The sequence below is a fragment of the Ostreococcus tauri genome, assembly GCF_000214015.3.
Source record: "Ostreococcus tauri WGS project CAID00000000 data, contig chromosome 06, whole genome shotgun sequence".
In the NCBI taxonomy this organism is placed as follows: Eukaryota; Viridiplantae; Chlorophyta; class Mamiellophyceae; order Mamiellales; family Bathycoccaceae; genus Ostreococcus; species Ostreococcus tauri.
The window spans coordinates 601404-613042 of NC_014431.2; the positions used below are offsets into that span (position 1 = coordinate 601404).

General features: G+C 62.4%; 8 protein-coding genes across 8 annotated transcripts; 5 read left to right on the forward strand and 3 right to left on the reverse strand.

Annotated features, from left to right (window-relative positions):
* Positions 1 to 11: 11 nt before the first annotated feature.
* On the forward strand, positions 12 to 1010 carry OT_ostta06g03510 (Radical SAM; the record flags this gene model as incomplete). Its single annotated transcript, XM_022984077.1, has 1 exon — positions 12 to 1010. One exon carries the CDS (start codon positions 12 to 14, stop codon positions 1008 to 1010), a length of 999 nt encoding a protein of 332 aa, XP_022839272.1.
* Positions 1011 to 1018: 8 nt separating this feature from the next.
* OT_ostta06g03520 (unnamed product) lies at positions 1019 to 1810 on the reverse strand (the record flags this gene model as incomplete). Its single annotated transcript, XM_003079942.1, has 1 exon — positions 1019 to 1810. The coding sequence occupies one exon, from the start codon at positions 1808 to 1810 to the stop codon at positions 1019 to 1021; it is 792 nt and encodes a 263-aa protein (XP_003079990.1).
* Positions 1811 to 2317: 507 nt separating this feature from the next.
* On the forward strand, positions 2318 to 2908 carry OT_ostta06g03530 (Dual specificity phosphatase, subgroup, catalytic domain; the record flags this gene model as incomplete). The annotated part of the gene is made up of 1 exon (XM_003079943.2): positions 2318 to 2908. One exon carries the CDS (start codon positions 2318 to 2320, stop codon positions 2906 to 2908), a length of 591 nt encoding a protein of 196 aa, XP_003079991.2.
* A 193-nt stretch (positions 2909 to 3101) lies between these two features.
* Positions 3102 to 5870, forward strand: OT_ostta06g03540 (unnamed product; the record flags this gene model as incomplete). The annotated part of the gene is made up of 1 exon (XM_022984078.1): positions 3102 to 5870. The coding sequence occupies one exon, from the start codon at positions 3102 to 3104 to the stop codon at positions 5868 to 5870; it is 2769 nt and encodes a 922-aa protein (XP_022839273.1).
* A 118-nt stretch (positions 5871 to 5988) lies between these two features.
* On the forward strand, positions 5989 to 7047 carry OT_ostta06g03550 (Tubulin binding cofactor C-like domain; the record flags this gene model as incomplete). The annotated part of the gene is made up of 1 exon (XM_003079946.2): positions 5989 to 7047. One exon carries the CDS (start codon positions 5989 to 5991, stop codon positions 7045 to 7047), a length of 1059 nt encoding a protein of 352 aa, XP_003079994.2.
* Positions 7048 to 7161: 114 nt separating this feature from the next.
* OT_ostta06g03560 (unnamed product) lies at positions 7162 to 7485 on the reverse strand (the record flags this gene model as incomplete). Its single annotated transcript, XM_003079947.2, has 1 exon — positions 7162 to 7485. The coding sequence occupies one exon, from the start codon at positions 7483 to 7485 to the stop codon at positions 7162 to 7164; it is 324 nt and encodes a 107-aa protein (XP_003079995.2).
* Positions 7486 to 7885: 400 nt separating this feature from the next.
* OT_ostta06g03570 (Lysine-specific demethylase NO66/MYC-induced nuclear antigen) lies at positions 7886 to 9385 on the forward strand (the record flags this gene model as incomplete). Its single annotated transcript, XM_022984079.1, has 1 exon — positions 7886 to 9385. One exon carries the CDS (start codon positions 7886 to 7888, stop codon positions 9383 to 9385), a length of 1500 nt encoding a protein of 499 aa, XP_022839274.1.
* Positions 9386 to 9647: 262 nt separating this feature from the next.
* Positions 9648 to 11378, reverse strand: OT_ostta06g03580 (unnamed product; the record flags this gene model as incomplete). The annotated part of the gene is made up of 1 exon (XM_003079949.1): positions 9648 to 11378. One exon carries the CDS (start codon positions 11376 to 11378, stop codon positions 9648 to 9650), a length of 1731 nt encoding a protein of 576 aa, XP_003079997.1.
* Positions 11379 to 11639: the final 261 nt, after the last annotated feature.

Genomic DNA, 11639 nt, shown 5'->3' on the forward strand with positions numbered 1-11639 from the left:
TCAAACGCGCGATGGCGCGTGGACCGACGTTTGATGATTTCGTGCGCGGTGACGCGACGTACGCCGTGCCCGCGCCGAGGTCGTTGCGGGATAAGACGACGCGGAAGCCGACGTGGCTCAAGCGCGAGGTCCCGGGCGGGGCGCGGTACACGGAGATCAAGGCGAAACTGCGGGAGCTGAAGCTCGCGACGGTGTGCGAGGAGGCGAAGTGCCCGAATTTGGGCGAGTGCTGGGGCGGTGGTGAGGGACGGACGGCGACGGCGACGATCATGATCATGGGGGACACGTGCACGCGCGGGTGCCGGTTTTGCGCGGTGAAGACGTCGAGGGCGCCGCCGCCGTTGGATAAGGATGAGCCGGCGAACGTGAGCAAGGCGATCGCGGCGTGGGGGTTGGATTACGTCGTGCTCACGAGCGTCGACCGGGACGACATCGAGGACCAAGGGGCTGGGCACTTTAGGGAGACGGTGCAAAGGCTCAAGGGGCAGTCCGACGTCTTGGTCGAGGCGCTGACTCCGGATTTCCGAGGCGAGAAGCACCTGGTCGAGCTCGTTGCGTCTTCTGGTTTGGACGTGTACGCGCACAACGTCGAGACGGTTCCGGAACTTCAGGCGGACGTGCGCGACCGCCGGGCGAACTGGGATCAATCCATCGAAGTGCTGAAGCACGCGAAAAAATCAGGCGCGAAGATCACGAAGACGTCCATCATGCTCGGTCTCGGTGAGACGCACGACCAAGTCATCAACGCTCTCAAGTTGCTCCGCGAGGCTGACGTGGACGTCGTGACTTTTGGACAGTACATGCGACCGACGAAGAAGCACCTTGCCGTGGTCGAGTACATCACTCCCGAGGCGTTCAAGCGCTACCAAGAAATCGCGGAGGGCATGGGTTTCTTGTACGTCGCGTCCGGAGCCATGGTTCGCTCTTCTTACAAGGCGGGTGAATTTTTCCTCGCGAACGTCATCAAGGAGCGCAAGGCAAAGGAGGGCGCTACCGCTTCGGCGTCGTGATTGACAGCTTAGTATATTCTTTGGCGCGCGATGTGACAGATGAGTTCGCTGGTGTCGTCAATGTAGTACGTCTCACGAATCTTGATCGTCAGGAGTAGAATCTTAAACGTGTATTCCATAACCCAAGAGCTCCACTCTTTCTCCGTACCTCGACCTTTATACGTCGGCCCAGTTGTCGTCATCTTTGTGTACTTGCTCAGCGTACCACTGTCGCCGCGAGCGCTCGACATGCGTAGACGCTGAGACATTCGTTTGACTGAATCACACAGGCTCACCATCACCTCGTCCTTGCCCTGAAAGAAATCTCCGTGAATATTCATGTAATCCACGTCGCGGCTAAACAAGGATGCAATCTCTTCGCGGAGCGCCCAGTTGAAATCTTGCGAGACGATCGCGTCGCCGAAAGCCTTGGAGACGATTTTGGGAGCCTCTGGGATTTCTCGCGCGGTCATGCGGTTCGAGGCGTCGAAGGGCTTCGGTAAAACGACCGGTAAATTTTTGAGTTGCTGAAACGTCCGCTCTGTCTCGTCGTCCACCTTTCCCGCGTCGACGATTTTCTTCGTCGCATCTCGCACGGCTCTGCTCTGCGACCGAAGCGCCTCGAACACGCCAGGATATAACTCCTCCGACTTCTTGCGCGACAATTTACGCTTCACCTCCCGCGCCGGCTTCGCGTCGATATCGAGCGGGTCGAACTTGGCGGCGACGCGCGCCGCGTCCGCCTCGAGCGCCGACTTCATCTCTTCCCCCGAGTCCTCCACCGCGCTCACGGTGCGCGAGACCACGCGTCCACGCTCCATCGTCTCCCCACCCCGTCCCATCGCCCGCGCGCGCGCGCCATCGCCCGCGACGTCCTCCTCGACCACCCGTCTCGCGCTCGCGCACTGCCCCATGTCGTCGATCCGTATCCACCGACCCCTTTCCGCGCGCCCGAACCCGTCGAACCGCGCGTCGACGCGCGCGCGCGCGCGACCGTCGCGCCCGTTCGTTCGCGCGCCCGCGACGCCGCTCTCGCGCGCGCCCGTCGCGCACTCGCGCCTCGGGAACCTCGGGAAGACGAAACGTCGCGTCATCGCACAAAAAAAAACGCGTAAACCGCAACACCCTCGACGCGTCGAGCGCGCATCGCGCGACGCGCGTCCACACGCGCGCGCGCGACGACCCGCGCGCGCCGAGCGACGGGCGAGACCGCGCGCATGCGCATCGAGCTCGCGGCCGAGGCCTACGTCGCCGTCGCCGCGCTCGTCGACCGCGAACTCGACCGCGCGACACGCGTGTCGCGGTGTGGGCCGCGGACGCGTCGAGCGATGGACGAGACGTCGTCGAGCGCGAAGGCGACGCGCGACGCCAAGGTGCGCGCGTTGTTCACCGCCCTGCTCACGGCGCGATCGGTGCGAGAGGACGCGACCGCGGTGGAGGTGACCGAGGGCGTGTACGTCGGGAGCGTGGGCGCGGCGCGAAACGCGCGGGAGCTGCGACGAATGGGGGTCACGCACGTCCTGGCGGTGTGCGACGGCGCGCCGGCGTTTAGCGATGACGAGGGGAATGGGTTTATCAGGGCGACGCGCGCGGTGAAGGACTCGCCGGAGGCGCCGATAGAGGAGACGTTTGATTTCTGTTACGATTTCATTAGAGACGCTCGCGCGAGCGGCGGACGCGTCTTGGTGCACTGCTTCCAGGGTAAGAGCCGAAGCGCGACCATCTGCGCGATGTACATGATGCGGTCGCTCGGGATGTCCTACGACGAGGCGTTGGAGAAGATTCGCGCGGTGCGTCCGTGCGCGCGGCCGAATTCGGGATTCGAGAAGCGACTCAGAGCGCTCGAAAAAGCGCTCGCGGAGCGCGCGCGAGACGGCTCGCCGAGTAAGCGGCGTCGCCGTAGTCCCGAGATCGCGTAGCGAACCGGCGGCGGGCCGTATGTACATAAACATTCATTCAGCACCACTCATCGTCGTCAAAGCGAGCATCCGTACGATTCGTCGACGCGTTCGCGTCCGCGTCCCGCCGTCCGCTTCGCCGCGCATCAAACGCGCGCGCTTAGATCACCCACACTTCGCCCCTCGGGCGCGTCAACGCCCGAACGAACGCGCGATGCCGAACATGCGCACCCCGGATCCACCACCGAACGGTCCCGTGTCCCCGTTCGTCGACGCGTCGCCCGAGTTTGAGCGAAGAAACGAATCACAAGATTATTTCGAAGACGATGACATTCGAGACGCGATCGTCGGTAACTCGCCCGCGCGCGACGTCTTTCGCTCGCCGGTGAAGCGATGGAGCGATGTGCCGTCACCCTCGAGATCGGACGTCGAGATCGAGCGCATGCGGTCGGAGGTGAGCGCGAACAGGGCGTACGTCGCGGAGCTCGAGCGAAGAGTCCAGAGCGCCGAGCGCGAGCGGGACGACGCGAGGGAGGCGGCGTCGGCGCGAGAGCGAGCGATGAACGAAAGAGCGAAGAAGACGCAGGAGCAGAACGTGAAGAGAGAGCGGGAGTTCGCTGCGAGGGAGTTGGATCTGGAGGCGAGGGAGCGAGAGGTCGCGCGGGCGGAGGCGGAGCGGGCGAGCGCAAAGCGAAGAGAGACGGCGGTGAGCGATCGAGAGGAGCGGCTTCGGATGGACATGGACGAATTGGACGCTCGAGACGAGCGGTTAACGGAGGGAATACTCGAACTCGAGCGCGAGGGGGAAGCGTTGAGGAGGGAGGCGGCGGCTCTCGAGCGACGTAGGGCAGATATCGCGAACGAGCTCACGGATCGAGAGGTAGACGTTATCAAGCGAGAGGAGAGCGTGGCCGTGCGCGAGCGCGAGATGAGAGTGGTTGAGGGACACTTGAACACTCTGAAGGAACGCGCGGTGGATGAGGAGGCTCGATTGACGCGCGCGATCGAGCGAGCGGACGCGGCAGAATCTCGAGAGGCGGACGTCGCTCGGCGCATTCGTGAACTCGACGGCGACGAGCAGCGCGCTCGAGTGAGCATCAGGGAAGCGCAGAGTGATTTAGCGCGGTGCGTTGACGCAAAGACACACACGTTGCGAGAGACGGAGTCGTTGAAGAGGGATGTAGATGCTGCTCGAAACGCTGTGGAGACACTCGAAGCGGAAAAGGCTCGACTTTTCCGGATCATCGCCGACATGCGGACGGAACTAGACGATCGAGAGCGCCAGACCGTAGACGCGGCGGAGTTCGCGGCGAATGAGTGTGAGTCTATTGCGGCGGCGTGGGATGAGGTGGAGATCACGCGTCAAGCTTTGGAGCGTCAAGAGAAAATGATCGAGGAGACTGCGGCGCGGCTTGAGCACAACGTTCAGGCCTACGAGCGCGACTCGACGGCCTTTCGCGAGCGCGAGGAGCTGTATGAACGCAAGGTTCGTGATCTCGTTGAACAGGAAGACTTTTTGCGTAAAATTGCGAGAGAAAACGAGGACCGCTCCCGAGACTTGGCGGCTAGGGATACGGCGCTCGCCGAACGACTTCGTCGCCTGGAATCTGGCGAGGCGGAAATCACTGAGTGGAGGCCGAAGATTGCGGCTTATATGGCGAAGGAGACCTTCATACGGGAAAACATCGAGGCGATTGAAACTGCACAGACGCAGCTCGCCGATCTGAGCGCGCGCGAGCGTGATATCGAGGCCAAGGAGGCGCAGCTCGAGGCGCGAGAGGAAGCCGTGGCGCAACAACTCAGCGCTGTGGCGGAAGCCGAAGTTATACTGAGCGAAGAAAAAGCAAAGTTGGAGCTCAAAATGCTAGAGGTGGCACCGAAAATGACCGCCGTCGAGCTCGAGCGTGAGGTGACGACATTGAGAGCTGAGTTGGAGCGCACGAAGGCAGCGGCGAACGCCGCAATGGCGAATGCGGACATGGAGCGACGACGACGGGAAGAGATGGCCGGCTCGAGCGGCGAAGACGCGCACGCCAGCGAGACGAAACGAAGTCGTGAGGCGATAGAAAACGAAACCGCGGAGTTGCGTCGTGCAAACGAACTCCTGGACCTGCGCGAGTCCGAGCTCATGTCGCGCGAGAACGCTCTGGCTGACGAGTTTGATCGACTTGAGCGAGAGATGGTTCGCTTCGAAGACCTTCGTCGATGTGTGGATGACCGAGCTCGGCAAATGCAGTTTAGCGGTGGCATGAGTTCTGTGGACGAAGACGTCGACGACTTCATGACGAGCGAGCGTGCGGCAGTGATGGAGATTCGTGCAGAGGCGGAACAGTTGCGTCGAACGGCGCGCGAGCACCTTGAAGCGGCGATGGAAGCCTCTCGAGCCGCGCACACGATCAACGACGCGTGCGCCGCGAGTGAAAAGGAGGGCATGGCGATTGTTCGCAGGGTCTCCAACATCGTCGCCTCCGCCCTGAGCGTCGCTCGCGCGAAGGGCGACGAGCTGCGCAAGGCGGCGTCTCAAGGCGTCGATCGTAAGATGGACATGCTAGACGCCCAGCTCGAGTACGTCGCCAAAGCGAAGGCCGATTTGGACAGACGAGATGCATCGCTCCGCGCTTCCTCGTTCGAGGCGAACTCGAGGCGTCGCGCGGAGACCGTGGAGAACGCTCAAGAGTTGTCCTCGCGCGCGCGAGCGTCGCAACTTCGTAAAGACGTGGACGTCGCGAGCGCGAAGCTGCGTGAGAGTCTGGCTCAAGGCGTGAGCGCGCTCGAGCGCGCCGCTGGGGTGTGTGCACCGGGCGCTCACCTCGCCTTGCGCGCGTCTCTCGATTCGCTCCGCGCGCGCAGCGACCACCTCTCGCGTCCGCCCGTCGAAGACGACGCAGCCGCCCTCTCCAGCACCCTCGACGCCCTCGAGCGCGAGATCCGAAGAGCGTCCACGTGGTTCGAGGAGCTCCGCGTCGCCGTTCGCGCGCGATAGCGGTGTATTCGCGATGTATGTATTCGTTAGGCTAACCGACGCCGAGAGCCATCGCACGCGTCGCACGCCTTCAAACACCGCACTCGTCGTCGCTCCCGCCCGCGGCGTCCGTCGAACGATGACGGACACGGCGAAGAGCTCGATAGCGGTCCTCGAATCCATCGCGCGGAGAGACGCGGCGCGTAAGGAGCACGAAAGAGCGAGAAAGGATGAAAGATTACACTCGAGCGAAGATCCCTCGACCGCGCTCGTCGCGTTCAACGATGCGTGCGCCGAGATCGAGCGCGATATTCAACGCGTTTTGAGCGACGATGAGGCGTCGAGGAAATCGAACGTGCGCGAGGAGACGCGGAGAGAGAGTGGATTGGCGGCGCTCGGCGCGGTCAACGCGCGAGCGACGGCGCTCGACGCGACGACCGGAGAGTTCGGTCGACGGGCGAGCGCGTACGACGTGCGGGTCATGCGACAGCGCATGTGTGATGTCAGGGCCGCGTTGGTCAGGGCGCGAGGGGTGATCGCGCCGCGTGAGCCGTTTCGGTTCAAGTCGAGAGCGAGCGGGACGCGGCGGGCGAGAAAAGACGGGACGTCGAAGGATGAAGCCGCCGCGGTCGAGGATACAGACGCAAACGATGACTCTCCGGGGACGAGAGATAGGAAAAATGAGGTCGTGGTCGTGCGCGAGGTGCCGGAAGGGGAGGATTATGTGTTGGAGCGCTTGGCGGATTGCGACGTCTTCGTACTCGGCGCCGTTCGAGCGCTTCGAGCGCACGATTTGAAGCGATGTCGCGTCTTCATCGTCGCCGTCGCCGGGAGCGCGCACTTAGAGAATGTTGCAGATTGCGTGTTCTGTCTCGCGACGCGACAGCTCCGCGCGCACGCGGTGCGACGGACGCGTTTTCACGTCCGCGCCGCGTCGAGACCCATCATCGAGGACTCGCGAGAGGTCGCATTCGCGCCTCTGATGCGTGGGTTCGCGACACAGGCGAACTTCGACGTCATTCGACGCGACGCAGGTCTTCCGGTCGAGGAGAACGGGATGTGGCGCGAGGTGGATGATTTTCTCTGGCTCAAGGCGAGCGCGTCGCCGCACTGGAGCGCTCTGGACGACGACAACGACGAAACAAGAAACGTCGACGAGGCGACTCTGCGCGAGGCATTCGAGCGCTTAGATCTATGATATTACTGTCGCTGTGCCTGTGTGTGTAATACAAGTATTGTTCGCTAGGTAACCGTCCAGAACTGCCCGAACGCCCATCGTCAGTGCTCGTCGCCGTCGGCGACAAACGCGAACTCATTCTCTGCCGCGCGAGCGCCCGCTCCGATTCCCCTTCGCATCTACACCGAATATATCCTCGCTCAGAATCATCCGAGTGTTGTCGAACGCTCCTCTGGTGGACCCATCGAGTCCCCTGCCGTGCTCGCGTCCGCCATCCTTGTCAGCGTCCGAGCGCCGTCTCGCACTCGCCTTGTGACTCCCCGTCTGCTCGCCCGGATCCATAAAAAACTCGTCCTCGCACGCGATCGTGGTCGATATCGCGCGCGCGAACGACACGCTCTTCACAGGTCGCGCACGTCCACCGTCGTCTCTCGCGCTTCCGCTCCGCGCGAGCGCCATCGCCGGTCCGCGCGCGCTCTCCCCGCCCTCTCTTCTCGCGCTGTCCGATCGCGTGAGCGTCGCGCGCGTCGTCGGCATCGTCCCCGACGTCGACGTCGCGGCGTCTCCGCGCGCGAGCGCGTCGTCGACCTCGACCACGCTCGAGACGCTCGCGCACGCACACAGCCGCATGTCGTCACGAAATCGACGCGCGCGGCGTCGCTATCGACGCGCTCGCCGCGAGATCGCGGGGTTACAAATACACGAAATTTCTCCGCGCGACGACCAGGTCGGGGGTCGTCCGAGGGCGTCGCGCGACGCGCCGTGCGGGCGAGCGTTCTCGGTGAAGCGCTGTCGGCGTTCGCGGCGCCGCACGGCTGGCGCCCCGCACACGCCCGCGCGCGCGTGCGAAGCGGTGCGCATGCGGGCGAAGCGGCGGAAAGAAACGCGGGACGATTCGGGCGAATCAGACGCGCCGTCGTGCGTCGTGCACGACGCCCGGAACGATTCGAATGAAGAAACCGTCGGCGGGGATTGGGTCGAGCTCATCGAACACGGCGACGGCGCGGGACTCCTCGAGTGGCTCGTCGCCCCAGCGGACGTGGAGTGCGTGCGGAGCGCGTCGACGGTGACGTGCGTCCGACGAGGCGGGGCGGAGAGGACGACGGAGCGTAGAAAATGGTTTTCCATGGCTGACGTGGAGGCTACGTTGGCGTCGAGAGACGCGCGATACGGGATCGACGCGGACGTGACGTCGTACGTGGACGGGGTGCGAAGGACGCATAATTCGAACGATGATACTCATGATGTGTGTGATGAGGCGTCGAACGAGATCGTGGACGCGAAGGCGGTGATGCGCGCGTATCGCGAGCGCGGACGCTCGATTCGGTTGTTACATCCGCAAACGCGGCACGACGCGACGTGGAAGATGTTGGCCACGCTGGAGAGTCACTTCGAGTGCGCGTGCGGGTGTAATGTGTACGTGACACCGGCAAATGCACAAGGGTTCGCGCCGCACTACGACGACATCGACGCGTACGTGCTTCAAATCGAGGGAGAGAAGCGCTGGCGCGTGTACGCGCCTTTTCAGAGCGACGAGCTCCCTCGAACGAGCTCTAAGAACTACACTCAGGAAGAGATCGCGGGACTGGAGGTGTTGTTCGACGGTGTTTTAGAGGCTGGAGATTTCTTATACATACCGCGAGGGTTTGTTCACCAGGCGGAGTGCTCGTCCAGGGCGCACAGCGTACACGCAACGATTTCAACAAATCAAGCAAACACGCACGCAGACGCGTTCGAGATCGCGACGCAGACCATCGCGCGCTCGCTCATCGACGAGAGTAAATGGCTTCGACGGAACATATATAGACCGCACCAGGGCCCGCGGCGGTGCTTGGACATGCAGCAGATGGGTCAAGCGGTGCTCGCGCTGGGCTCGCGGGATTTGGACCCGTACCTGTTCCACGCGTACGAATCTCTCCGAGCCAGGTTTCAGGCGCAGCGTCTTCCGGTGCCCGAGACGCATCTAGAGCGCTCGCGCACGTCGTGCACCGGCGACCGGGCGGCGGAAAGTTTTCGAGGAGGCGAATTGACGAAGGTAGCGCTGCAGAGACGAGGATGTTTGGTCCTCGTCGACGGCGCCGCGTATCATCCTTTTAGTAACTCTCGAGACGGGAGCCACGAGCGTATTTTTAGCGTCAGCGGAGACGAACGAGGACGTGTGCCCGTCGACGACGACGTCATCGACATCTTAGACGAGTGTCTCTACGTTTTGCAAGAGCTCGACGGCGAGGCGACTGACGCCGCGGCGCTGGCGTCGACGCACGTCGCAAAACTGGAAAATGGTCACGCCGGCATCGTGGATAGATTGATACACGCGTTCGCGGAATTAATCAGAGTCGGCGCGCTCGCGGCGTGTTAGTCAAAGCTTGCTACAGGAAATGCCTCACCAAAATGATTTAATTCTCGACGGGAACTTCATGGGCTACAAAAAGGAACGCCGGCAAAGTCTTCGTAGTGTAGATGGTTATCACGCTAGGCTTTCACCCTAGAGACTCGGGTTCGAATCCCGGCGAGGAAAGACAAACTTTTTTGACCTTGCGAAGGCTTTTAATTTTTAATCAAAGAGCTTGCATTGAATTCAGTTCTTCACCGATTACCCGTTACAAAAGTTATTACTCGTATCACATTTCGCGGGTGGACGCGAGGCATTTCCTGTAGCAAGTGTCGCACACGCGCCCGTCACCATCTCTTTGGGGATGACTCGCCTTCCCTCGAGAAACCGCACGCGAGCATAGCACGCACGTGAACGGTGGTTGTTTTGCGAGTAAAGTGATTTTGTAGCATCTTGCGCACACGCGTCCATCGCCGTCTCCGCGGTAACTTCGTTTCCCTTGCATCTCTCTGTCGCACTCAAGGCACTGAAACTGCGGCTTCTTTGCATACAAAGCTTTGTTGTAGCAAGTGTCGCACACGCGTCCATGGCCGTCTCCGTGGGAGTGACTTCGCGACTTTCCTTGCGGAAAATCTCTGTCGCACCGTCCGCACGTGAATGCCGGCAAAGTCTTCGTACATCGCGTCTTCTTTCCGAATGTCTCTCTGATCTCGTTCCACGTATCCTCGCGGGTGACCTCCCTGGTATGGCACACACCGGGCTGAGAAAAGTTCATTCCGACGACGCCGTCCGCGGTGTGCTCGTGCAAGGTCCCGTAGTGCGCGGTGAATACCGCTTCGACGAAGAATCCGGCGCTCGCAATCGCGCGCGCGACTTCCAAAATCGACGGCGTCGACGCGCACGTTTTCACGTACGTCTTCGCCAACTCGACCGCGCTCGCTTCATCCTGTCCGTGAATGACCCACAAACTGCATTGAAAATCAGCATCAGCATGGTCGTCGTCGCCCTTTTGGGCTCGTCGAACGAGTGCGTGTCCTCGCTGCATGTCGTGCGCGCGCCCGTCGCCGAGCAGCGCCGTCAAGTGCTCGTTGATTCGTCGCTCTACATCGACACTTTCCCCGACGTACGCGAACACGAGTCCGTCGTCGGTGCGAATTCTGTAGTGATAGCACCCGCGTACGTTCAGATATCGCGCCATCGATCCCGTGGCCGTCTCGACCTTTTCCAAAGCCTGACTCAACTCGAATTCGCTCGCGTCCAGCGCCATCGCCGCGGCGCGAACCGCGTTAAGATTTTGACACGCATACTTTGACTCCGCCGCGTTGAGCGGGGAGGACCACTGTGCGTTTGTTGAACTGGTGGTACGTCGAAATGCACGTTGGTGACACGCTTCATCATCATCTATGTCGACCTTCGGCAGCCCCGTCGCCGCGAACAATGGCGCTTCGCTCACGAGCCAACGCGCGAACCTGTCCCGCGCGCACGCGCTCGGTGAGACGCGCGAGTAAATGTCTGAGATGATGCTCTCGAAATCCACGCCGCGCACCGTCTCATTGTTCATGGTCTTGGCGCACAATTCGGCATTAAACACCTCCAAGCTGACGACCGGTGCTCCTCCGAGTCCGTCCCCGGCGGCGCGTGTGACGTATTTCAACGCGAGCGTCGTCGCCGCCGCGACACCACCAGCGGTATCTTTGGGCGCGTCGTTCTCCACCGGCGCATCCAATCCGACTCCGCTCGCCGCCTTCGGCGCCGCCTCGTCTCGCCTCGCGGCGTTCGTGACGTCGCCGAGAGCGACGCGTGTCGCCTCCGCCGCGAACGCGACGCGCGCGTTCGCCGCATCCGACTCGGCGTCCGCCTCGGCTTTGGCTTTAGCTTTGGCATCCGCGCCACCGCGACCCCCGACTGGCCAACCAACACGTGCGTTAGCAGCAGATGACGCTTCCACGAATGCCTCACGGTTTCGCTTCCTCCACCCCGCGAATGCGTAGCCGTATCGAACGCGGTATCCCCGCGGCATTGCTCCCGTCCTGCGCGTCCACGGCGGACAGTTAGTTATTAATCCGCCATCGGCGCGCATCGAACGAACGCGTCACCGTCGTCGACGCCGTCGCCCGCGCGCGCGCACCGCGACGTGAAACAAATCGACGCATCCTTGCGCGCGCGCCCGTCGTCATCGCGCGCTCGCGCGCTCCCCGGCGGCGCGATGCACGCGCCGCCGGGGAACAGCGCGCGCGCGATGCGATCTCGACCGATCGCCCCCTCTCCGCGCCGGGACTCG